Source organism: Protomyctophum parallelum (genome assembly GCF_964188405.1).
Source record: "Protomyctophum parallelum genome assembly, chromosome: 1".
NCBI classification, from domain to species: Eukaryota; Metazoa; Chordata; class Actinopteri; order Myctophiformes; family Myctophidae; genus Protomyctophum; species Protomyctophum parallelum.
Genome location: NC_139697.1, coordinates 40,713,022 through 40,739,679, shown reverse-complemented (window position 1 = coordinate 40,739,679; position 26,658 = coordinate 40,713,022). Strand labels below are relative to the sequence as shown.

General features: G+C 43.2%; 2 protein-coding genes across 3 annotated transcripts; one reads left to right on the top strand and one right to left on the bottom strand.

The window, feature by feature from the left end:
- Positions 1-137: 137 nt before the first annotated feature.
- LOC310863634 (tapasin-like) lies at positions 138-5,804 on the bottom strand. 2 transcript variants are annotated; one of them, XM_083772110.1, is made up of 8 exons: positions 5,644-5,804; positions 4,343-4,519; positions 3,733-3,981; positions 2,980-3,339; positions 1,866-2,111; positions 828-929; positions 700-725; positions 138-586 (listed from the first exon to the last, which is right to left on the bottom strand). In XM_083772110.1, exons 1-8 carry the CDS (start codon positions 5,705-5,707, stop codon positions 575-577), a joined length of 1,236 nt encoding a protein of 411 aa, XP_083628236.1. In that variant the 5' UTR covers positions 5,708-5,804; the 3' UTR covers positions 138-574. The 2 variants fall into 2 exon arrangements, with proteins under 2 accessions (XP_083628236.1, XP_083628235.1); XM_083772109.1 differs by having other exon boundaries at positions 141-586; positions 1,788-2,111.
- Positions 5,805-9,442: 3,638 nt separating this feature from the next.
- On the top strand, positions 9,443-25,351 carry brd2a (bromodomain containing 2a). Its single transcript, XM_083787804.1, has 12 exons — positions 9,443-11,789; positions 16,250-16,550; positions 16,981-17,118; positions 17,320-17,470; positions 17,949-18,145; positions 18,897-19,412; positions 19,614-19,742; positions 20,141-20,332; positions 20,800-21,083; positions 21,353-21,693; positions 22,247-22,375; positions 22,828-25,351. The coding sequence occupies exons 1-12, from the start codon at positions 11,602-11,604 to the stop codon at positions 22,953-22,955; spliced, it is 2,694 nt and encodes an 897-aa protein (XP_083643930.1). The 5' UTR covers positions 9,443-11,601; the 3' UTR covers positions 22,956-25,351.
- The last annotated feature ends 1,307 nt before the right edge of the window (positions 25,352-26,658 follow it).

Below are 26,658 nucleotides of genomic sequence, written 5' to 3'. Positions count from 1 at the left end.
GGGTTAAATAATTTTAGGGATAATGTTGAATTATCCCTAAAAGTTTTGTAACTATAGTGATTACAGTCTCCGAGGAACAAATACTTGAATGTGAATTTTTGCCTTTTCCCATTCATGTCAATGGGGAAATTTAATTCACTAATAAATTCATATCAATTAAACTATACAACATTTCTCTTAACAAAATACAAGCACACGATTCCCGATTTCTCCGGTCAATTTGACATATGGCTCAAGTGCGTACAGCGTACAGTGTGGGAGGTATAAAGCGTCAAAATAAAGACTACTCCAGTGAAATAATAAAGTGTCACAGTTACAAGAGTCTGGTTGCCCATTCGGGCAACCACACTAATGATTAATTATTTTGTGAGTAACTTTCTGCTAGTCACTAAATGACTTGTAAAATAGTCACAACTCAATAAATATCCTTGGGAAATCACTCACACAAGCAAGCAGTCACTCGCTACAAAGCATCCATCCATCTTTAGGGCTTACATTCTTTTCACAAAGTGTCAAATCGAACACCAGAAAGAAGTAATTGTAACAATCATGGCTCCTTGTCCTTCCTTCATGTTTAGTTCTCTTTCTGTAATTGGGAGAGAATGATAGATAAGTTACAGAAGAGAAGTAACAGACATAGGCAAAACGTTCTAAGATTTCAGAAGATAACAAATAGCTTCATCATTACAGTAGAATTACCTTGTCCCGGCTAGCGTCATCTGTGCCTATACAAATCCACAAAATGTTAATAGTTAGATACCCAATATGATACATCCTTTATGTTATTATTGCTGTGTCAAACAGAGAATAATAGCATTATTTCTTACCAGAGCTACTGAAGGTACAGGAGACAAGTTTAATCAGGCCATAAAGCACTAATGCCACACCAACCATTGCCATGGAGTCTTCAATGGAAGGACTGCTGACCCCTGCAAGGTAAAAGCTACAGTATATAAGCAACATAAAGGGAAACAAAACAATACAGTGTAGAATTGTACTTCAGTCAAACTGCATGCTTGTCGTCACTTGCTAATGAAAAAAGCAACTGAGAATTTGAATCCATGAGATAGACTGAGAGCAGGAGTGGACCTGGTGAGACGTAGGAGGGGCTTTCCCTAGTGAGTCTGATCGAGGGTAGCTACTGGGACACCCGAGTGAGGGGTATGATGTTCGTGAGACCCGAAACCCCGATGACCTTGGGATACATCACTGAGGATACGTCCCAGTTGCATCCATGCAATGTATTTTCGTTCTGAGGCATGTTCACAGTCATATTTCCGACTAGTTACATTGACATTTGAAAGACTAAATGATATTACGGTACATATTTTTCTTGTGGGCAAGTTCTCTATTGTAGCTACTTTGTTACATTCAGCTGGCATATTTAAACACTTCCAACTGATGGACACAAACCTAATTTGCATTGACTGCAAATGTTTTTACTCAGTGGAAGCACATCTCCTGTAATAAAGGCCAGGCCAGACCACACCAACTAGTCGCAACTGCCATTGGGGATAATGGTTGCAAGTAGTTGCATGTTGCAGGGAGTTGCAAGGAGTTGCATTGGCCATTTGCCCAGTTCACACCAATGCAACAAGTGGCCCGACACTTCCACTCTCTGCCTTAGGTTGTAACCAGGCTTTTCTCTTCGCAGATGAGTAAGGCTGGGACCGAGGCTATCTCCAATGGCAGTTGCAAGGAGTTGCATTGGTGTGGATTGGCCTTAAAACTGTTTTGTTGCAAGGAGCTGGTTGCATTTGGGCGGTCAGGCCTTTAAAGAGTCTCACCGATGACATTGAGGGCAACAGCAGCTCGTCGTGTGCCTCCAGGATGGACGGCCACGCAGACGACCTCCCCCCCTGTACCTAGGCCCAGTTTAGCCGTGTCCAGGTCCAGTCTGGTGTTCTGGCTGTAGGTGCCGTCCCAGCCCTGCCTGTGACTGGTGACACTGCCTGTTCCCAGGGGCCTGGTGTTCCCATCAGCTCCCTTGTACTCCCAGCTGAGCTCCAGAGAGAGAGGAATGAAGCCTGATGCCTCGCACAGCACCGTGACCACCTGGCCAGGAAAGGAGAGTGGCAGCGGCGAGGGGTAGATGGAAAGGGATGGAGGTTCTGGAGGTAGATAGTGGAGAGCGGATAAGTAAAGAAACAACACAGAGATTAATAATAACATGGCCTCCATGTCTAATCTTTAGCTATAGTAAGTTATTACTGTATGTGTGCAGTGTTTGCACCAAGACGCACAACTCCCAATGCAATATTCTGTGGTGAAGCTGCACTATATATACTGTAGGCTGGCTGCCGGTGCTTGTGTGCATGTCCTAGTGGCGTGGTGACGGTCTACCCTTCATTTGGCCAAATTGAACTAGCAACCATTATTATAAATAGTTCACCAATAACATTGCTTCACAAGAACAATGTCGGTTGCAAAAAGAGTTTCACCGGTGACCAGAGAAAAATCGAATCATGTGGATCCTCGTAATGGCTTGGCTCCAATGTGGATCTTAGCCTAATTGATGAAAAGTTTAATATTTGTATTAAATATTTGTATATTTGTAGTATCAATCCCCACACACGCACGCGCACACGCACACACACACACACACACACACACACACACACACACACACACACACACACACACACACACACACACACACACACCTATTTCACAAGTTTTAAAATGTATAAAAATCATTTGAACTACAAGTCAATCGTCAATTTTAAAATAACGTATAGGGCTCAAGTGGTTAATCAATGTATATATTTTTAATAATCAGTACCAGTATCTGTTTTCCTCTGAGATGTGGGGTAGAATAAGTAAAAGTACTAAAATTTGAAAATAATCCAGTAAAGTAAAAATTCCTCAAATTTAGTACAGTACGTATCAGACTCAGTGGAGTGGGCGGGGTCTATGGGCTGGAAACCAGGCTACAGTACTTGAGTTCACTTTCCACGATATTTTATCACCCCTGCTTACCCACAATCTCCAATTCCACTGACACCTGAGCCTGGAGGTAGGGCAGGAACACGGAGCAGATGTACGTCCCGGCATGGCGTGCCTTCGCCTCCCGCAGAATCAGCGACGCGTTGCCCTTCTCGTGGAGACCCCCAAAGTCCAGTGTCGCCCCTTCCGCCCCGGTGCTGGCCAATCGGTCGTTTTTGCCGTCGTAGGCCAGGACCAGGCGGCCGTCACCTCGGAACTGGTAGAGCCACTCGATGGCAAAGCCCGACCCGGAGAGAGGGGAGGAGGGGTCGGCCCATAAGCTGCAGTCCAACACCGCTGGCTCCCCAAGTCTGACCTGTACCGAGACGCTCTTACTGGACACACTGAAAATCACTGCAAGGAGAGTAAAGATAGAGAGGAAACAAGTAAAAGGCTAAGAGAAGTGAAAGAAATGCAATAGTGAAAATGATTGACTACAATGGCCAGCTTGTCTTGTTAAAGCAATAGTTCACCCCAAAAAATACTTATTTTCAAATAATTACAAACCCCATGAAGCCTTGAATTCATGGTTTATTTTGTTTTTGTCGCATTCCAAAACTAATAATTTGATGACCGGCGGAGACTCAAATGAATGTCAACCAGTCATATAATATTGGGAATGCGACAAAAACTAAATAATCTCTGTGAATTCAAGGCTTCATGGGGTCTGTAATTAAGTCATTTATTTTAAATAGATCTCATGGCCCAAAAGGTCCATCCTTGCTCTAGTCCATTCTGACAATTTACCGCTGATCTCTTTGGTTGCAGTGGGAGCGCGCATGACACTGGACACTACTAGCTGTCTGTCGGGGTACTGCACAGCGGCCGAGAACCAATCAGCTTGCAGGTAGATGGGACTGAGGGCAGACTCAGTGAGCGAGGCAGCCCAGTCGATGCTGGAGGGATGAGGCAGGAAGGGGTTGATCTCACACTGGGGCTTCTCCATGGGGCCTCTGGGAGCATGGAGAGTGGGGTGGCAGAGAGTCGCTTCAGGGTCTGAGGATGTAAGAGTTAGCAATGAAATTACGATCAAAATGATTAGCTTTTTCTTTATTACAAATAAAGAAGTGAATGTATATTACTTTGTATATTTTGTATATTCGAGAAATGAAAATTTCTAGTTTAGATGTTAAAGGAAAAAGGTTACACAAAGGAGTTTCATCACAGATCTTTGATCAACTTAGACACACTACTACAGTACTTACAGGTCTATTTGTTTGTCTTTTACTTTTTTGTTGTCATGTTGTTTTTGTTTTATTGCTTTTTGTTTTTTGACTGTGCTCATGAGAAACAACCACATGTGTGTAACTGTATGACTGAAAGAGAGAACAAAAGAAACACGCAAATAAAAACTAACCAGTGATATAGTAGATCATCTCAGGGCTGATATCTGAAGGCAGCTGGTGGGGCGTGTCTGTCGGCTGGTGGTGAGCATCTGTATTGATGTGTAGCAGGGACTTCTCCTGGCTAAACGAGAGGCCAGAGCTCTCCTTCACAAACCAACACGCCAACACTGGACAGCTGCAAGCATAACCTGGGAGGTGGTCAGGGTGCAGGGAGGAGAGTAGAGGGGAGGGGAATGAAGGAGAAGGATGTGTGAGCATTGCTTACACTGTCTGTTAAGTTTGTAACGCAGCTAAACACTACACCGCCATTATCTTTTAACACAAGAGAACTTTGTATTTGTATTATTTCTTTCCATGGCTTAAGTTACACAGCCAAACACAAACCTGCTTTGCTCTCTAGGCCTAGGGTTATTACTACAGCTGTGGATGTAGGTCTGCCCCATAGCGTTAGAAGGAGTTCTACTGTTGATGGATGGTGCTGCCACATCTGTCACTGTCCCATCGGTGGTGGCGTTGAATTATTTGCTAATCGATGCATGTCTCTTATTTTACGCATGTCTCTTATTTTGCAATGCACTTTAGATTACCTTTTTATGCTGATTAGTTACATATAATGCACATTAAGGTCTGAGTCCTCTCCCCCTCTCCTCTTTCCCTATATTTATTATTCTCTTATCTTCTCAATGCAATAAAGATTGATTGATTGATTGATTGATTGATTGATTGATTGATTGATTGATTTGACGTGTTTGTCCACTCTGCATGGTAAAAGTTGTCACCCCCCCCCCCCCCCCCCCCCCCACACACACACACACACACACACACACACACACACACACCCCGCTGGGACACTCCTCCCTATCCGTTCTAGACCGGATATGCAGACTGCGTTTCACACTCTGTAGTAGCCCTAGCCTATCCCTTGAAGAGAGACATATTCATTTTATCTTATTACCTAGAGACCAAGGCTCTGCTAGAGACTATCAAGTATCAGTTCAGTAGTAAGATAAGATGAAGTAGGCTGAATTAATTCTGTTATGGGGGGCCTTGACTTGAATGCACAATGCCCTGTGCTGCTACGCCGCCATGTACATAAACAACACTGTAGCCATAATATTATTATTATTGTATAGTATACAATAATAATTGTAAAAAAAAATATCCGGGACAGAAGTCTGAGTGCAGTCCACTACAACGCGATTCACAATTCACTGAATTCAGACACCACATTATGCAGAACAACTGTTTCCACTGGACTCTGATCTTTGACTGACAACTTTTTAAACAGGAAATCAACAAGTCACAACTGTACCTTGGATGAAGAAGCAGCAGAACGCAACTGGGGCCAGCTTGTAGAGTGTAAAGATCTTAGACATAGCTTCACTAGACAGTCTCTTCAGTTCTGTCAGGTAAAGGTCAGAGCAGAGAATAATAACTTGTTTGATCGACTGCTATTCACCCAATGCATTTTACTTTCTCTTTGTCCATGGGTGCATATTGCATAACCTCGCGTCACCAGGCTTTCCACAATGGGTGCATGCATGGTTAAGGATTCATTCCTTCTCTTCCACCGGTAGATGGCGTGCTAATATAACATAGACAGCAGTCCGTCCAATTTCCCAACACCAACAAAATATGTAGTACTGTATTTGCGACAGCAGGTCGCAGTTTAGTAGTATTTATTAACAGTTTGCAGAATTACAGTAGCCTACATTTCAAGCACAACTCAATAAAAAAAAAGGTTATTGTTAGCATAAAGCTTAAATGTAATCCTCAATTTAAAAAAATACTAATTAATTAAAGGTAACCGTGATTCCGGAACGAGGTTTAGGCCTAAACCATAAACGGCTTTAAACTTAATCTTCTTCAGGGAAACAGGGTTTTTAACTGTCTGCCAAATCCTAATCCAATCAGCCACTGTCACGACGTCGTCGACGTGGTTGATTCAACTGTCTTCACTAGATGCGCTCACTCAAAGTCATATTTCACACTGTCTCTACCAACAGCACTGTCTCTGCCACCCGCTGTATCTTTCCTACCCCTGACACTCCCATTCTCTATCTTTGTCTCATTTTCTCGTATTGTACTGTACTCATAATGTACTCGTACTGTACTGTACTGTGTTTGAATATTGCATACACGTATACATTTAAAATGTATTTGTGTGTGCTCGTGCTTCGGACAAGTGACTTTTGTGCCTCAAAAAGTTAATGTATACTGCATTATGTATATTGAAACTTGGGTTTCATTTCAGAATTTCTGTCTATATTTTTCACAATATCATCAGTTTCTACCTTCTCACCTTGAGGTAACCTTGTGAGGAATAGTGGAATACCACCCCTATTCAGATGTAAATCGCTAGTCTCGATGGCCTGGTTCCCTTGTTTGACAGTATAATCAAGTGTCCCTTCTCGGGTTGAAACATTTACAAGACTTTTGCATGACTGCATAATGAAGTTGCTGTTTGTGTTCCTTCCTGGGCTTGGCTAGTCTTTCTTGTGACACCCCGGACTGTCCTAAACAGGCAAAGAGACGATCTCATGTGTGGAAATGCAATTTCTTTCTAAAATGTTGCAGCATCATTGTATCTACATTGGTTTCCATACAGAGATGTATTGTTTTTCATCCAGGATTGGGATTTTTTTTTTTGCCAATGTTTAATATGATATGCAAAAGGAAGATGGGCAAAACAACACAATAATACTGTCTAGGTATATTACTATAGATATAAAGCTTATTTTAATTGACACAAAATATTACAGTATGTGATAGCGTTTATATTAATTATAGCATTTTTGTGACTTTACATGATATTTTGTTCAAGGCCCAAAAAATATTACAATTTAATCTGTTGAGTAGAGTAGACTGTAGACTGGAGCATGGGAGTAAAACGCTGCCAACGTTGTCGATGGGTAGCATCAGTGTTGTTTTTTCTTCTTCCAAAACATGATTATTTTCATACAATGGAAAGTCTGTTGAAAGAGACAGAGGACAAAACACAGGAGAGGGTGGAAAACAGTACACATACAGTATAGAACGCATAGATAGATGTGTTTTGTAATAATTATGGGTAAAGAAAACAAAGATACACAGAGATGCAAATGAAAGCAGGGAGTACAAAAACAAACACATGATTACCAAATATTCCCATCTGAGCCAGTGGCATTGGTTTGTGAGAGATTATGTGCAATGAAGGAAACAGAAGAGTGAATGGCTATAAAACAGCTTCATGTGCAGGGTGGACTGAAGCATTTTTTTGCATTTGTGAACTTTAAACTTCTTGACAAATGACTACAATGCCACTGTACTACAAAGCCTGGAATGCACTTTCACCTCAACTGCTCTACCATGTTTAATAAAAGTAGCCTTCACAGTTGTCACGTGAGCTCTTATTGTTACTATGGAAGACTATGCCAGCCATAAGTGAGTGCATGGCTGGAGTGAGGCAGAGCCATACATATGAAAAAGTGACACATACCCATACGAATAAAGACAAGAGAAGACCATGTTGATGCTATGACATTTGAACACATGTGTGCCGAGAGGCTATAGGTCTGGGGTCATTTTATATATACAGGTAAATCCCATTGAGATCAGGATTCTGTTTTACAAGGGAGCCTTGTAATTTATAGCCTAAAAAGATTGCCTTGATTATAGAATCAATGTATCAACATTGAGCACCCTTTTGGTTTGTCAAACTCTCAGGCATTGTGTATCTGTAGATTGGACTATTGTGAAGGAGTCAAGAGAGCGCTTCCTTGACAACCACTTTTATTCCCAAGCTGGCCAGTAGCCAGATCACCATGATGATACAGGGCTGAGCAAGAGGTGGGTGGGGGAGCATGAAAATGGAATTAAAGAGAGGACAAAAGGAGAGACAGTGTGAGAGGTAGACTGAAAGGTACTGATACTGGTGAGAGAGAGAGAGAGAGAGAGAGAGAGAGAGAGAGAGAGAGAGAGAGAGAGGTCTGCTGATGACTTGAGTCAGAGAACAATACTCTGACGCAACCTCTTCAACACCCCCCCCCCCCTAGCCAGTAGTACAGTACAGTTCCAAATATTGTCCAAAAAATATTAAATATTCAGAATTTTAAAATGTATGCAGTGTTGATGTGTGTGGGTACAATTATTCATGATCAAATGTTATGTTATCAGCTGCTAATAAAAGTAAAATAAATAAAGAATACTTTAAGAAGATTTTGGTCACATCAAGCAATTTAGATCTAGAATAGACCAATTGCATGTTACTCTGGGTCAAATATTACCATATAGCTGTGGGATTTCTGTCACGTTTACACAATGCTAGTGCTGTACAGTTGAAGTTGGCCCAGTGTAGACTAGGGAGAGCTGCAGTGTGGCCTTGTTTAGAGGACATCCTTTAAATGGAATGTCACATGCTCAGTCAGTTCCTCATATAGCTTTTAAACTCTCCAAACATTATGTGAGACTTCTGATGAATAGATTATTGTTTTTTGAGCTGCATTAGACCAGGCAGTGGTCTTGACCATCTTGATACTAATTAGTTGCTTAAATGTTGTATGAAAGCTAGTAGACCTGGCCTCACATAGTGTTGGTTAACGATCGAGACCATGCATCTAAAAAGTGACAGGTGCCATGCTACAGTAGGTGTTCTTGAATAATGACTAAAATGTCATGTAAATAAAATAGCATTACTTTTGCCTTGAGGTATGAGCATTATCAACTGGAAGGTCTATTAAAAGGTTTAAATGTTTTTTTTAAGTTATTATTATTTTAATATTAAGTAACAGCAATTCATATACATTCATTAGGCTATATCTCTGCCTCTTAACTTGTCACTGGCGAAAATGGAGATAACCAGAGCCATAGAGTAAGTTAGTAAGAGATAACATAGTCAAAAAACACACGCGCTGACGCAGAAATCAAATGCTCTTTTTGAGAGTGAAATAGCGCGGACCCCACCCCTTCCAGGAAAACAAACCATTATTCATCGGCCCCATTATGGTGCGAGTGAGGGGAAAACAAAACTGTTCTGAGATCAGTGACTCGTCTGCTGACTGCTGCCTCCCCACCCCTCCCCCGCAAATCCGTGCGTCTTCGTGGTTAGAACGCATGCGCACAGGCTCGCTTTGCTTACACAACTTGGAAAACCAGTGGAGCTCGTCAGCAAATCTCGCCCGAGGGAGACATTCTTTAAACATTTCTTGAAAAGGCAGAGATACTAAACAATTTCAGGGCAGACTGGGGGTCGTGTATGGATGGATTACATGAGATCATAGTCGTAAAATATCCAAATCGGTAAAACTGAATCTAGAGGACAGAGCATCACGTGATCAGGCACGGCCAATCGGAGGGAGTCGTATTAATCCATCAGAAAGTATGGTCTTTGTTGGGAATTGTATCAACTTTATCTCTTAATATCAACACAGTTTCCACTTTATATTATAACTTGCTAGACATTGTGAGGATATCGTGGCGAGCCGTGGATATACGCTGCCTTTTTTGTGGAATTGCCACGTGTGCAACTTTGGACAAATATTGCTTTTTAAAGCCCGGATTGTACTTCGTACTTTGACGGTGCTGCGCGCATTTGGATAGTCGATCTACAAGCTCACAAAGAGTCGCGGATGCTACGCTTTGTGGGCTTGTAGATCGGCTAGCTTCGTGCGCGCAGCACCGCCCGTACGACGGAACATAAGCCAAGGGACTTCTTTTGTCACATGACTCCCCTCCCCCACCCCGGCCATGAATGGGAAAGAAGGCGGACATGTTTGAGAGAAATGTGTTGGTTAAAAAGTATCGAGGTGGAAGACAAGAAGATTATTTGATGAAAACTTTCGCAGCATTTTTGGATTTTTTTTTACAAACCAAGACTTAATTATATGTATTTTATTCCTAATGTTTTTATGTCGTATTTTGATATTTTTCTTTCTTCCAGAAACATTTAACTTATTTTCTTTTTAAGTGTAATCCTCTTGCATGTGTTTTCAATGCTTTACATTATCGAGTACAATCATAGTTGTTTTTTATTTAAGGATTTATTGCTATTATCCATTATTTATTCGAGTGACATTGTAGGAAACCTGTAACCTTGGTGTGGGGGGATGGGTGCCTGTGGTTAGGTAACCATTTTGTCCTGTCGTCGAATCTGTTGAGAGCTTAGGAGTCGTTAGGACATGCTTTAAGACTGTTTTTTTTGTAATTTGCGCGTTTTATTAATTGGGACGAGCATCAGTTCATGTAAATTGGAAAATGTGTTTTACCCCTCTGAATCTTTAGACTTTAAAGGGTGTGGCTTTCTTAATTCATGCTATGTGTTATCAAGGCCTCAATTTGGTCGATTTCACATATATATTTTATAGCTAGGTTGGATTTTAACTATAGTTGGGGCAGAAGCCGTTTTAATTCTAAATACAATTATTGTGAGGTCAGTGAAGTCAAATAGGAGAAAACTGCTGTGTCATTCAGTGGAGGGCAAGTTCCTGTAGTAGTTTATTTTAAGTTTGTGAAGCCTCTATTGTTCTGTTTAGTTTTTTAGACAGGTGAATGGATGAGTATCGGTGTCTTGTCTTCACATAGTTGGATTTGTTTTTAGTGTAGTATTGGTTGTCTGAAACACTAGCAAGGCCTTGATTGTGTAATCACTCAAAAGGGAGGTTTTATTGTGTTTTGGGCGATTGTTTTACATTTTCGTAGTTTAAAAGTGTTTCGTCTGGAGAATCCTGCATTTAAATTGTCGTTGATCACTATAATCGCTTTTAAAGTATGAAATTTGGTATTCACAAGTAGTCACATTGTGCTTTTAAGATGGCGGCTTTGCACCAATTCTGGCAGAGAGAAATGCAGATCCTCTTGTTGAAAGAAGAGTCTGTGGGGGAGGTTTTGGCTTGGGACGGATACGCGTGACTCGGCGGAAGGGCCAATGGGCTTCGCTGTATTTACACTAGAAGCCCGCGTTGGAGTGTCGCACGCCAATGAGCGTCCTTGCTTTGCCCACGTTGACGTAATGTAAGATGATAAGGAGGAGGGCGGCATCCTCCTTGGCGCATTTAGTAGAGCTTTATGTTCAGCGACCAATCATAAACGAGATTTCAGCAACACAGGTCGTTGTGGGCCAATGGCGTTGTGAAATCGCCTTGATGGACAGCGATAATGTGCGAATAGGTTGGCCCGAATGGTTGTCGGCGAGACCTCGTTAGCTAGGGGTGTGGTGACTTTGAGCGACGTCGCAAGCGGCGAATAGAAAACTCGTGGGCGTAGACATTCTCCAGTAGACTATCCAATAGAGTGAATGGCAGCTCTATATAACGACGGGTGTAGTCGCATCTTCGCCATTTCACTGAAGCAGTGTGTAGAATTTCGTGGTGGAGGGGACGGGAGAACACGGACCAACAGAGTCGGATCCCGATATACGGTCAATCTAAAAACAGAATCCGGATCCATCCTGATGGATATGGCTCTAAACCCGCCCCTTGACAGGTACCTACCGGTAAAATTGACTCTCGGCTTTCCATCGGAGCGGATATTATTATGATGTTCCTTGCACTTTGGGGCATAAATTGTTATTTTGTGCAACTTCTTGTCTTTGTGGCAATACTTGGGCTTGGAATACAGAACCGCCGACCGGACATTATTTTTCACCACGGAGAGATCTATATCAAGTCGCCGCTTGGTCCGAAGCGCTCGCGGGCTGTTTGTGTGATGTTTGGATAGCTGCGACTGTTATCGTTGGCTTCATACCGGCGCCATCTTCGCAGCTCCTCTGCGCTTGGCCCCGCTCTGTCTGCCACTGCCTGGTGTGTGTTAGCGCGGCTACGTTAGCTAGCATATTAGCTGCTTGCCTGTTTCCCCACAGTGTCCCAGGGTGTCGCAGAAGCCGTTCGGCTGGTTTCTGGGAGGCCGACAGTGTTTATTTTCTGTCGGTGACTCTTGAGAAAGCTTGCAAGTCAAGTAAAGTACACTTCGTTGCAGTTTTTGTTTTGGAGGTCTATTGGTATGTAGTTGTCAAATTACCACAATACAGCAATGTCTGCTGGGTGGAGAGAGCGCAGCATTTCAAGTATCTGGTTTGAGTTTGCAGACCTGCTTTGCAGACCTGGGTTTCTCCTTTTTTGTTGATCATAATCAGGGTTGTTATTGTAGCCATGCAATGGTCAGTCAGTGGCTGTGATGATCAAACCCGGTGTCAGTTGTTACTGTAGTGCACGTGTCTTGACTTTTTGGAATGTTGGCATACTTTGTTTGCGTTCCAAGTCTAATGTGACCATGCGTAAATAATGGCGCTAAACCCGGATACTAAGAATATTGAACAGTGGGTTACATTTCCACCAAGTGTACACGCGCGCCTTTAGAGATTACAAGTTAGGCTTAGCATATTGGAGAGTTTCGGCTTTCGGGCTGTTGCTTGGATACTAGAACTACTGCCCCGTGCTTTGAACTATTCCATTTCATGTAGACCCCCCCCAAACTTGGTAACCAATATTCCGTGGTCATTAATGTTCCATTACCCAATTTTTTTGTACAGTTTTGTATTTTATTTTTTAAATTCTTATTTGTAGGAATTATCAGTATTATGTTATGTATTTGAATGTTTTTTATAATAATAAAGTATCATACACTTCCAACGTGTTTCCAAAAGTTGTGTCATTTAAAATGTATATACATCTAATGGCAATGAGTAAACAATGAGTTTTGATGTAATTTTTAAACTAATGTACATTTGGTACAATTTTTGTATGCCAACATGGTGTTTAAAATTCAGCAGTTTGAACCACTATGTATATATACATAAACTGTTGGTCCCTAGATCAACTATATAGCACTGATTTTATATTTGTGATACTAGTTTGTGGTAGAGTGACCTGGAGACTGCTTTCAGTAGAAGTTCCTGATACTCCCACAAGGCCCCTTGCCCCCTCTGCACTGTCTGACGCAAGCACTGTAAGATCTGACTCCTACTTGCAGCAACCCGTCCATGATTCCTCGTGGCATTTAAAGGGTTCAGTATAAATAATGCATTTGTTTAAGGACACTGGTTTGCAAGTCGCCTGCATAGGAAAATCATTACCTCCAGTGTTTGTTTACATCTACACTACTGGATGACCCTGTGATCTACCAGGTACCCAGGGGCAGGGGACTCTTGTTTTGTTTCCTCATGTCAGTAGGCCAGTGGACCCAGGTTATGGTGAGTTCATAATGTTCTATGGGTTGATGATGGACTGGGCGGTGTGCCCACTCACTTTTTATGACAGTCACCGTACACATTAATTTACCGGATGCAAATGTTTTTTCTTGCATATGACAATGTATTTGTTTACATGATACAAGTGAATAGAAATGAAGTCTGCCACAGTAGCATAGCAGGACGGTTTTATGGTCCGCATTGGGTTGCAGTGGTGGTGTTAAAATGAGTTGGGACAGATCGGATATTATAGAAACGGCTTATTGCTATTCAAAGGTGCCTAGTAGTTAGTTTAAAAACCTATAAAAAGAAAGTAATATGTTAAATTGTTCAAACTACCAGTGTTTGTCCATCCTGTTTGAGCTGGACAATGAAACGTTACAATGGTGTTTGTAAGAGCATTAGATAACACCCCCCCCCCCATGCTATTTATGAATTTAAATGTTATGTTAGTGTAGTCAACACTAGTGGTCCAATGTACTGTTAATGATCGGTGGTACATTGAATACAGTTCCTTCCTCCTTGTGTTGGTAGAGGGCAGGGTCCTATCTCCATGGTTACACCAGCCTTCAGGCTTATTAGCTGTTACTAGAGACAGTTAAAGAGCCAGCAAAGTGGTATTTGTTGCCCCACTGGCACAGGTTTTTTAGAGGTGGTGTTAAGGGACAGTGTTGCTGTGGTAACAACCGAATGCACAACAAAGTTAACTTGCAGTAGGACAACAGTAGTAGTTATCATGTACATTACAAGCTAAGCTACAGGGACAAATGGGGCCATTATTACCACCCGCCTTCAATAGTTGTAGCTATTGCTAAAAGTTACAACCAAAACATTAGATAAGACCGTCAACTGTCAACAGGTGCTTAGCTATTTTGTCTAGTAATATTGACCCCAGAACGTGAGGCTGTAGTTTGTTCTTTCCCCTTGTGTTGTTCAGTCATTGTCAGTATCCACAGTTCCACACACAATCACCCATCAAAAAGGTGGCTGCTTTCAAAAGGGCTTAGTCCCAGCGGGAGTTCAGTGTGTTGGCGTATTAGTACACACGACAAGGCAACCGGAACAACCAGGTCATGATGTTATTATGATGCAACAGGGCAAACTGCTTGTTGCTCCGAGTCGCCGGTGAAGGTTTTCAGGCTGTAATGCTAGTGCCCTATGCAACCTGGTGTTCTAATTTTGCGATTATTTTACCAGTCATTTGGATCTTTAGAATAAAGTAGTTGTACCTACAAATGATGGTTGATTACCTGTTGTAGAGGAAAAGCGATGGTTGAAATTCACCAGCATTTGGATGGTGGCTCATGTTACTCCTGTCTCATTTCAGATGAGTATCATGAATGATGTAGCAGGACCGGGAAACATTAGGCATGTCTTAAGCTGTTGGCTAGTAAAGAAGCTTTGTCAGCAGACATATGGACTTAAGATTGTCGGCCAAACTATGTTACGGACATTTCTTCCTGAACGTTCCATTCATTCATGTGACATGACAGCCGAAACCACACCCACAATCCTTTGGGAAAGCAGTTTCACTGTCTAGGAAGTGTGGGTGGAGTTTCAGCATTTGCCATAGACGTGTGTGTGTATGAGTTTGACAGCGTTCATGCTCAATCCATAGTTTCAGAGTGCTGATTTGGCATCTTTCTGCAATCTCTGCAGCATCATAACTCGGGCTGATGTAGACTATGTTTTAACTACCGTAGGTTATGTTAAGCTATGTGTGCCTTGTTGTATGATAGTATTGGCGTGTGGTGACTTTGGTGAAGTTTTTTGGCTAGTTATCCACTGTATCAGGCAGAAAGCACTAAATTGAGTCAACTAATTTGTACATGTAGAAGAAGCGTGGGACATCATAAGTTATGCGGGAATGCATACTGAGTGGCAAAACAAATATGGCCTTGAGCCCATACATCCAAACAGAGAAGTCCTATCTGATTGCATTAAATTATGTTAAACTCACTTTGCTGCTCACTTCGCCACTGACTATGCATGCGCAATTGCGCATACCCTCTATACAGATCAGAAAATGATGGTTGACCACATAATTTTGTGATCCTTATGTACAAATTAGTTTACTTAACTGGGACATTAAGTGTTTTCTGTTTTGTGGTTGTTGATCCAGCTAGTGTACAAAATATTTAATGGCTTGATTATGTTGGAGAAAAGACTTCTGTGTGTAAATCTGACGGTATTATAAATTGCAGGGTGACATAATGTAGTCACATGATATATTTCCATACATGGTCCGTGGGGTGAAGCATAAAATATTACTGCTGCTAAAAGATATGATGAATCTAAAATAGCCTTTTGCAAATGCATTTTTAGTTGAGCGGATGTTTATATTTATAGCTTGAAGAAGAAGAAAAAGCTGGTGTGCCCTGAGTCCCTGACGGTCACAAAGCACTATGTTATTGCACTGCAGCTTGCTGATTTTACACAAAAGGTTAATGGATAGTCCCAACAAATGATTTTTGTAGCCATATTGCATGACTTTGTCCTCTGCAGTGCAGTACTCAAATATGTATAATAACTATTTTGTTGCTTCATGGTTTCTATGAACAATAATGCATGAATACAATTCAATGAATGCACTTTACATAAATATCACACCATTTGTATCATGAATAAGCCCAGTAGGAAACTGCTAAACTTTTACCTATTTAGCAACCAGGGCCCATAGTGGTATCTATATTCGGATCAAGGATACAACCCTAAGGTGCCCCTGACACTGAATGGCAACACTCCTCTCTGTCCTCAGGTCCCTGGTCGGGGTGGAGATAACTGGAGTCACTGCCATGGACCAGGGTTCCGGCGCAGCTGGGAAACGCATCCGCAAACCCTCACTGTTGTATGAGGGATTTGAGAGCTCAGGGTTGCCTCCGCTGGGCCACACTGCCCACACAGGACCCCCCCAGCCTCCGGTGAAGGACCCCAACCGCCAGGCCCGCATGACGAACCAGCTCCAGTTCCTGCAGAAGGCTCTGCTCAAATCGCTATGGAGACACCACTTTGCCTGGCCTTTCCATGAACCTGTAGATGCTACCAAGCTCAGCCTGCCAGTGAGTGTCAATGCTACAAACCCCAAATCAAGGCTATTATATAATAGAATAATTTATTTGTGCGTTCGTCACTTACCTGTACCTGCCCATGGGAGTGGCACAGCTCAAGTGAACGAGAAACATAAATTGAGGCTAACATAAGTTAATAATTTTACTGTACCCATCTCTTAGTCTGTCCAAATTATTTAGGAGAGAAATTGGGTGCATGTGTTTGGTCCAAGAAATGTTGTTGCATGAAGTACAACAATTAATAAGAGTTAACATGCATTGTTCTATCATATGTCATATGAAACTTCAAAAATCATTTAGTTTTTAGTTTTTTTGACTGGTTGATGAAAAATGCCAGAACCTCTTCTTTACTGTCTCCTCCGTGTTCTCTCCACTTTCTCAATAAAGAGAATTAAAGGAAACACATTTCTGTTCCCTTTAGGACTATCATAAAATCATCAAGCAACCTATGGACATGGGAACCATTAAGAAGAGGCTTGAAAATAACTATTACCGCAGCGCCAGTGAGTGCATGCAGGACTTCAATACAATGTTCACCAATTGCTACATTTACAACAAGGTGAGAATGTGTTCTCTGTGTGTTTCATGGTCAGCGACTAGTAACAGATTGATACTTAATATGCAACAAAAGCGAATTGGCCATATTGCAAAATTATTAACTACAGGAGATGCAGTTTGTTTGTGTTTTACTTTAACCGTTTAAAATGTACTTGATTTTCAGCATATAAAGCTTTTTGTCCCATCTTTCTCTACTGTGTAGCCTACAGATGACATTGTGCTAATGGCCCAGTCACTGGAGAAAGCCTTCTTGCAGAAGGTTGCACAGATGCCCCAGGAGGAACTAGAACTGCCTCCTCCCCCGCCAAGAGGCAAACCGGGCAAGCCTGGCAGAAAGGGCCGGGGAGCTGCAGGTGAGAACTACACACATTCTCTCTTTTTGAGTGGTCCCTTACGGAGATATGTGTGTGGGTGCCTGGCTGGGTGCCTGGCCTGTATAAGTGTATATATGTTGATTTCGGGTGTGCCTGACTGTACAGTACAGTGACAGTACAGTACAGTAGAGGGACCCCCACACGGTAACTCAGTAATGCAAAGCAAAAGCGGATGCAAAGCGGCTCACCGGAGTGCGTGCATGTGGGTCTGGAACCCCCCCCCCCCCACACACACACACACACGGAGTTGCACCACTCACTTCACACGGGTGTGATTTTAAGATATCGCCTGCTGTGTTTTCTGCATGTGCGTTCTCGTCATATTGCCAAATCAATGGGACACGTGCACATGTGGTATGGTCACAGGCATAAATACGCATGCATGGACATGCTTCAAAAGCCTGCACTGTCATTGAATCATGGAACCACTCATGTTGAAATATGACCTGTCCTCCAGTTTCAGGAGGAGTAACGACGGCACACCAGGTTCCAGCTGTCTCCCAGTCGGCCTATTCACCTCCCACCCCAGAGACCCCCGAGTCGCTCCTCTCCACTCCCCCACAGACACTCTTGTCCAAGAGCCTGCTCTCCCTGCCCACAGCACACAGCACGCCCAATGTAATGGGACTACCGCCCACACAGCCTACAGCCAAGGTAAGACCGATAAGATTAACAATGAGTATTTGCAACATTTGGTGGGGGGGATGCTTGTAAATAATACCAGCATCATACATTTAAGGATGACCTTGGTGTGAGTCAACTAAGCCCAGTAACACTGCCTATATTAGTGCAGGTTTCTTTTTACCCAAGCAAGTACTGGAACCACAAACCCCTTTATCTTTGTGTATTTTTCCTCACATGCGAAAGATCAAATGCCATTAGATTTTTGTTCTCGATTTTTGTCCTCGACTCATCTCTGCAATCATAGGGCTTCTGTGGTTTACCTCCCTTAAATAAAATAAAATCAAGCCCAAGTGGTGCTTAGTCAGGTTCTCTAGAGATCAGTTCAGCGTTGAGTATTTTGATGAACGGAAGCCCATGTGTCTTTTTTTTTTTTTTTTAAGTAAATTTTATTCAAAGAGTTGGATCATGTGCAGTTTTCACAGAGAGAGAATACGACTCTTCGTTTTTTTACATTTTCTCCCACAACTCCCTTCCCAGTCCTCCCCACCCACCCACCATCTTTCCCCACGAGGCCAGACATACAAACAACATACAAACACAGGTATATAAAAAAAAAACAATAATTTGAGTACAAAGCAATATACACCAATATTACCAATGGGTAATAGATAAGATACTAAGAGACAAAGAAACGGAAGATACTAAGAGACAAAGAAACGGAAGCCCATGTGTCTTATCGATCATTTCATTCATCCTTATATTCTCTGTCCTCTCTTGACAGAAAAAGGGTGTGAAGCGGAAAGCAGACACCACCACCCCCACCACCATGGCCATGCCCATAATGGGCACCATGGGCGTGGGAGGCATCGGCCTCGGGATGGGAGTTGGTCATGATTCCCCTCTCACCCTCACGTCCCTGGGGGTGGACCACAGCTCCAGCCTGGGTCTGAGTCAGGCCCTGGGCCTCAACCAGGGCATGGCAATGAGCATGGGCCGAGGAGGTGGTGTAGGAGGAATGATTGGAGGCAAAACGGGTGCGGGGGCCCGGAGGGGCGTCAGTGGGCGGCCCATTAAGCCCCCCAAGAAGGACTTGCCAGACTCGATGCTGCCCCAGCCAGTGCGTAAAAGCAAGCTCAGCCCCCAGCTGCGCTATTGTAATGGCGTTCTGAAGGACCTGCTCTCCAAGAAACACGCAGCGTACGCCTGGCCCTTCTACAAGCCTGTCGATGCCTCCACGCTGGGCCTCCATGACTACCACGACATCATCAAACAGCCCATGGATCTCAGCAGCATCAAGGTACGTAGTGTAGCAGCGTAGTGGTCAATTGCCCGTTATACTCTCGTCAAGTGCCAAAAAGTACCACAAAGTATAAATTAGGCTTGAGGCATTGTTATTCCATTGGACCATTCCAACTGGACTGGAGTAGCCATAGCATTTTAAGTGTTGTCAGCCACATTGCAATCGAGCTGAATCGCATTTCTCTCTTCCCATCTACAGAAGAAGATGGACAGTCGGGAGTACCGCGAGGCTCAGCAGTTCTCTGCCGACATCAGACTAATGTTCTCCAACTGCTACAAGTACAACCCCCCGGACCACGATGTGGTCGCCATGGCCAGAAAACTACAGGTGAGCATTCACTGTACTTCTATTACACCTTCTCTTTGCCAACAATCATCCCCGTTTTACCAGGTTCAACTGTGGCGGCTTTAGAGAATTATTGTAAATTGCCATTGCAACTCTGTATATAAATATAAAAAATGTCTTACGCACAAGATCAGTATTGGCCGATCGTGACGGGGGGGGGGAGAAAACGGTGATCGGGATCGGTCCCAAAAAGCCTGATCGGCTCCCCACAGGGAGGCATTAGGTGCCATTTTTATAGTCTTTTGTATGACCAAACCCGACCTCCCACTCTCAGGGCAATCGAGAAATTGGCTTGTGTTCTCCACCTTCCTGAAGCTGCATGTTTCTACACTGTGTTTTAAGACGTTAAACCCTCTTCCCTCCCCATATTCTTTTTATAGGACGTGTTTGAGTTCTGCTTCGCGAAGATGCCAGATGAGCCTCGGGCACCTCCCAGCTCCTCTTCTTCCTCATCCTCCTCTTCCTCGTCCTCCGAGAGCGACGTCAGCAGTGAGAGCGAGGAGAGCGAGAGCAGCCCGAGCTCCGACAGCGAGGAGGAGAGAGCCAACCGTCTGGCGGAGCTGCAAGAGCAGGTACTGTGCATACGCATAAAAAACGACACAAACACAGAGGAAATGTTTACCCAATTCTGACCTGAGATCAGATTCTAAAAATGTCTTCTACATCCTGACTGTTTTCTGAAAAAGCTATGTTTCTATGTCAGTCGTTCTTCGATTTTTCAAAAATAGCAGACCACTCGATGGTGCGCTATTTTTCAATAGCTAAATTATAACAATGTTTAAAACACCAAAAGGGCTTCCCGCCCAAAATGGGTTAAAGTTGAGTATCGATAATAATGCAACAACTAAAATGAGCTTGAATTATAAGGTCACTAACGTGAGAAGCAACACAAACTGACACCCGTCAGGTGTGTTTTAGCATATTCAACTGATCTTCTGAGCTGAACATCCCTACTCTTATCAATTTATCTCCAGACCTGGTGTACTAACGTTGTCATCTCTCTCTCTCACTTCTGCTTTTTCTCCTTTGCCCTTCTCAGTTGAAGGCAGTGCATGAGCAGCTGACGGCCCTCTCTCAGGGTCCCATGGTCAAGCCCAAGAAGAAGAAAGAGAAGAAGGAAAAGAAGAAAAAGAAGAAGCCAGATAAAGAGAAGCATCGGAGGATAGAGGAGGAGACACCGCCTCCACCACCACCGCCGCCGCCACCCGTCAGACCACCCAAGGCCCCCAAGATGGCCAAGACCCCCAAATCCAAGAGCAGCCGCAGCACAGGGCGTTCCGGAGTGCCAAGCAAGAAGGGACCCAGCAAGAAGAACAACAAGAAGTGAGTAGTGACCCCATGTGGATGCTGGTGGAATTGCAGGATGATTTGTTTGATTTTGAAGCGTGGCATTTTTCTAATCCATTACTGAAGAAGAAGCTTGTGCTACAAACATCAGTGATCAGTGCTGATCACAGATAATTTTATTGGACTAAAAAGCATCTGTTGCATTGGAGCCCTCAGTGTGGTTACTTGGGTTGGGGATGTGGATGTCGTTGCTCTCTTTTCACGTTTCTAATCCATCTCACAACAAATCTTCCGTCGTTCTTCAGGTCCAAAAAGGGCAGCGCCGGTCTGACCATCAACATGCAGCACCAGCGAGGCATGGAGAACTCGCCCAGCAGCCTCCTGCCGCACTACGACTCTGACGAGGAGGAGGAGACGGTGCCCATGTCGTACGATGAGAAGCGCCAGCTGAGCCTGGACATCAACAAGCTGCCGGGGGAGAAGCTGGGCCGCGTCGTCTACATCATCCAGGCGCGGGAGCCGTCGCTGCGTGACACCAACCCGGAGGAGATCGAGATCGACTTCGAGACGCTGAAACCCTCGACACTGCGTGAGCTGGAACGCTACGTCATGACCTGCCTGAGGAAGAAGCCCCGCAAGCCTTACGGTGAGCCTTGGCGCGGCGCATTAGCATGTAAACATGTGCATTAGCATGTAAACATGTGCGAGGGGACGTGCAGATATCATTAGCATGTAAACATGTGCGAGGGGACGTGCAGATATTAGCATGTAAACATGTGCGAGGGGACGTGCAGATTCTGTGCTTTTTTTAATTAAGTAATCGAGTATATGATGATGATGAGTTAGGGGTTGGAGCTGATTTTATTTCTCTCTTAACCTCATGAATGAAATCGCTGAAATCTATCTGCTATTTTTGAACGTTTTTGAAAAAACTTTTAACTAAGTGTGAGAGCTACTGATTTAGAAAATTTGTAGAATCAGCCTCAGGTTTTAATGGGTTAATCTGGCAGCACTTTAATACATTTATTTGACATAAACGAAGGGCTACTCAATAAGTTACGTTTGAAATAGCATTGCTGAATTGCACCACTGGGGCATTCTGTGTAGCCAACCATTCTCTTGCTTGATAACCATGTATCCCAGTTCCTCCATAGTGAGTAAGAAGGGCAGAGCTTTAATGTCGTCTATTCTGTGTGTAGCAAGTAAAAAGGGCGGAGCTGGGAAGTCTCGTGAGGAGTTGGCTCTGGAGAAACAACTGGAACTGGAGAAGAGGCTAATTGACGTCAGCGGGCAACTCAACTCTGGCAAGAAGCCTACCAAAACCAAACGTAAGCCCCCCAAAGTCTTCCTTTCAAATACAGTATGGGCTTTAACAATGTCTTAGTTTTAAATGAGGCCTCTGCACTTGACCCATGACCATAGGGAGTCTCGGGTCTGGACTGTAGGGCTGCATGGATGTAGACTAGATTATTTAGGGAAGCAATCTCTTTGAATTTTCATTTTGTGTCTGTGTGTAAATGCAGTTAATATAGATGGAGAGGGCCAATAACAATTTAAGCCCTAAACCCTTTGTTTTCTAGAGTCCCCCAGCGGTCTATACTAGGCCCCCTTACCTCATTTTTCCCCCTCTACACCAAAACTCTTCCCTGAAAATATCCCATCTAAAAGCATTTTCACCAAATGTCAGCCCTTGAATAGGGACTATGGTTCATGCAGTTACAGTAAAATAGCTGGTACATGTGTTACAGTACATAACTGGTACATGTGTTTTCCCCAGCAGAGAAGCCCCCGACAATAGAGCCCCACGCCAAGCCGTCACGCCTCAGTGGCAGCAGCTCCTCGTCAGACTCTTCCTCATCGTCCTCGTCCTCCTCGTCCTCCGACACAAGTGACTCGGACTCCGGCTGAGGGAGACAGACGGAGACAAACGGGAGAGAGACTCCTAAGAGAAATGAACAGCTAGTCCTGTCGGAGAAGCATCCCAGAATCACCTTCCTATTTCCCCGCTGAGCGGATTGGACTTGTTAACTTAGTAGTACCTCTGATGACAAAAAAAATTAAAACAGCGACCGCCGGGGCGGGACAGACTCCATCACAACCAGGAAGTACTGCCGCCTCACTGGGGCCCGAACAGGAGCATATGGGAGGGCTTATGGATGAGATGATGGCTGGATGACAGATGAAAGACTGCAGTGTCCTGTTGCTCTCTGGAAAAATGGCTTTTGCAGGCGGAGCAAGGGGGGCGATGCATCTCCTGAGGCAGACAGGAGAACAGTGACGCATGCGGCTAGCGGCATGGAGGGACATGGGTGCTAGAGCCAGAATGATCTTATTTCTGGAGATAACTTCCCTTCTTACCGTGACCCCACCCCACGTCCCACCCCCTTCTCTCTTTTCGCTGTATAGATAATTTGTACAGTTCTATGAATATCTATTTTTCTTTTATAAAGAAGCATTTTAAGAAGATGATTTCTCCCCCGATTCTGGGGAAAGGTGAACAGGTGTGGACGGATTTTTTTGTTTTTTCCTTTAAAAAAAATAAAGTGGGTAGAGGGGAGAAGAGATGTGCGTGTGTGAGCGAAAGAGATTTGGCATCTCCGTCTTTAAAGCGAGTGTTTGTGTGCGTGCGCGTGCGCATGTATGTGTGTATGCTATGTGTCCGCATGTACGTGCGTGAGTGAGTGCAAGGTTCCATCGCCACAAACAAAGCGCAGCCTCGTGAAGTTCCTCGCCACGGGCGGCGATGTGCACACTGCGTTCACCGAAGCACCTTGGTTCAGCAGAAATAACGGTATGCATGCAATACAGAGGAACTGACAGACATCCCTATTGTACACCATCATTAGTCAATGTACCTTTACTGAATACCTGTGTACTCGTCCTCTCCTCTCATTGCAAAGGATCGACGCTGTACAGAAACGTGATGTTCTGAACACGTTGGGTTTTTGTTTCTTGGGTGAAATATATTTCTGTTATACATTTCCACCCCCACCCCCCCCCCCCACCCATAGTCTCTCTTACCATTTGTCTCTGTAAACGTGTTGCTTTTTCATGTGACCAATCTGCAAAATAAATTGTGAGAACACGTCTTATCCCCTCACTCGTGCCCAAATAACTTGATTCTTCTGGGGGGTTTTTTCTTGACTTTTTTGTACCTTACTTTATGACAAAAGGTTTATATCGGGTCTTAAATTTGGTCATTTAATTCAACCTTCAACAGTTAGGTTTAAGTTTTAAGTGCAGTTTGTTGGGTTGTTTTCCCATTATCCTTCATATATGAATGAACATCATTAGTTTTGCCATTAGTAATGTTTACAATGGCAGATACAACTATTTACAACCTGGCCTTTGATAACTATGGCAGCTTAAAGTTAGTTTTGGAGAATATGAGATGTCTTGTTTAGTAGTACTATGGTATAGTTTTATTTGTGGTGGTGGCAGCCAGAGAAAGCCAGAAAGAGTTGGGAAATTAAACATGAGCCAATGGCTGGCAAATATTTTGTGTTGAGCCCGATTTATACTTTAGTGTACGACCAGAAGTCGCATGCCGAAAATGGCCCATGTACAAGCTCACAACACACTGATTATGAGCACATAGATCATCTATTTCCAACATTGTATGAGGAAATATAAATGCATTGATCTCCTCTGCCAGCCACACTGGCAGGTGAGGTGACCACCCAATCTCCTTTTGCTTTTACAAAGCAATTTCACTGAAAGACATGAAGTGGCTGAAATGTTTGGAGCCATCAGCCAGTTTGGCCAGTGGATTAAAAAGTAAGGTGTCATGCCCCAAGTAATAACAAATGATGCACTGTTTGTTTTGGAGGTACTACTAAACAATTTTTGTGATTCGTAAGGGTGTGTGTATCTTTATTTTTTATCATTTAACGTTTGAAGTTGAATAATTTGTATTTGTGTGAAATTATATATTATTTATTCAGGAGGAAGTGAGGAGATGAATCTTGTATTTTTTCTTTACTGAAATGATTTGGAACGTTTGTAATGTCAACGAGTCTACTTTCATGAAATATGTACAGCGTAAGGTAATATGGTCAGGATGCAGGTGTACATATTCTACAGTCTTTCAAATTTGAAGCACGTTTTCTTTTCTTACGGTGTCTTTTAGTCAAGATTTGCTTTCTACAGCTATGATTGTTTTCCTCTCTTGTTCTTTCTGAGATGAAAGTACTCCAGATCTGTCAGTCTTTTTTCTCAAGTTTGTCAGAATTTTAATGCCTCCGTACTTGACTCCACCATTATCTGAACACATGTACATAATAAACAGAAAAATGTTGATCTTTTTCACTGGCTGTGTGATTGATTCTTTTTTGGTGCAGTTAGTTAGGTGTTCTGATTTTATTTATTACATACAGTACAATAGCTTATTAAAATGTGTAGACTGCAGGAGATTTCTTTTTTTTTTTCATTTTACTTTGCCTTATAAAAGGATGTAAGAAAGAAATACACCCTTTTGACTTGAGAAAATAATGCTAACGTCAAACCCTTAATTTAAAAATGTCCTGAAGCGCCATCTTGTGGATTATTCGAGAATGCACTTGTGTACTTCCAGTCCCAGATTTAGCCTTTCATCTGGACCATAACATTGGGTATATTTATATATTCTATATATTTTTAATCCAGTAATTGTTTTATGGGATTCCCTTAAAACACCTCCAATTAACAGGTTTGGGAGACAAGCCACGGGATAACAGAATTGAGAATGGCTTCCATAATGTAAGTTAAATACTGCATGACTGCCATCGAGATCATATTTAAGACAGAAGTTCTCATATGAGATGATGCAGCCATTACTACTACGTAAAACACTTAAATAGCTTTTCATCCAGTCATTGTACAGAAATCTGTCAAATGTTACAAATTACTCTAATATGAAGGAAGGACTTGCCAGACTCGATGCTGCCCCAGCCAGTGCGTAAGAGCAAGCTCAGCCCCCAGCTGCGCTATTGTAATGGCGTTCTGAAGGACCTGCTCTCCAAGAAACGTGCAGCGTACGCCTGGCCCTTCTACAAGCCTGTCGATGCCTCCACGCTGGGCCTCCATGACTACCACGACATCATCAAACAGCCCATGGATCTCAGCAGCATCAAGGTACGTGTCATGTCGAGGCTAGCGCAGCGTAGTGGTAAAGTGTGATCAATTGCCCGTTATACTTTCGTCAAGTGCCAAAAAGTACCACAAAGTATAAATTAGGCTTGAGGCATTGTTATTCCATTGGACCATTCCAACTGGAGTAGCCATAGCATTTGAAGTGTTGTTGGCCACATTGCAATCAAGCTGAATCGCATTTCTCTCTTCCCATCTACAGAAGAAGATGGACAGTCGGGAGTAGGCCCTACCGCGAGGCTCAGCAGTTCTCTGCCGACATCAGACTACTGTTCTCCAACTGCTACTTAAGTACAACCCCCGGACCACGATGTGGTCGCCATGGCCAGAAAACTACAGGTGAGCATTCACTGTACTTCTATTACACCTTGATCTCTTTGCCAACAATCATCCCCGTTTTACCAGGTTCAAATGTGTCGGCTTTAGAGAATGATTGTAAATTGCTATTGCAACTCTGTATATAAATATTAAAAATGTTCTACGC

Coding starts and splice junctions, on each gene's coding strand:
- LOC310863634 (XM_083772109.1), bottom strand. CDS start 5,707: ATGTCTAAGATCTTTACACTCTACAAGCTGGCCCCAGTTGCGTTCTGC. Junction 930..1,787: donor TGTTGCCCTCAATGTCATCG/GTGAGACTCTTT, acceptor TTTACCTTGCAG/GGGTCAGCAGTCCTTCCATT. Junction 726..827: donor CTGTACCTTCAGTAGCTCTG/GTAAGAAATAAT, acceptor GGATTTGTATAG/GCACAGATGACGCTAGCCGG.
- brd2a (XM_083787804.1), top strand. CDS start 11,602: ATGGCAGCTCTATATAACGACGGGTGTAGTCGCATCTTCGCCATTTCA. Junction 16,551..16,980: donor CTACCAAGCTCAGCCTGCCA/GTGAGTGTCAAT, acceptor TGTTCCCTTTAG/GACTATCATAAAATCATCAA. Junction 17,119..17,319: donor ATTGCTACATTTACAACAAG/GTGAGAATGTGT, acceptor TCTACTGTGTAG/CCTACAGATGACATTGTGCT.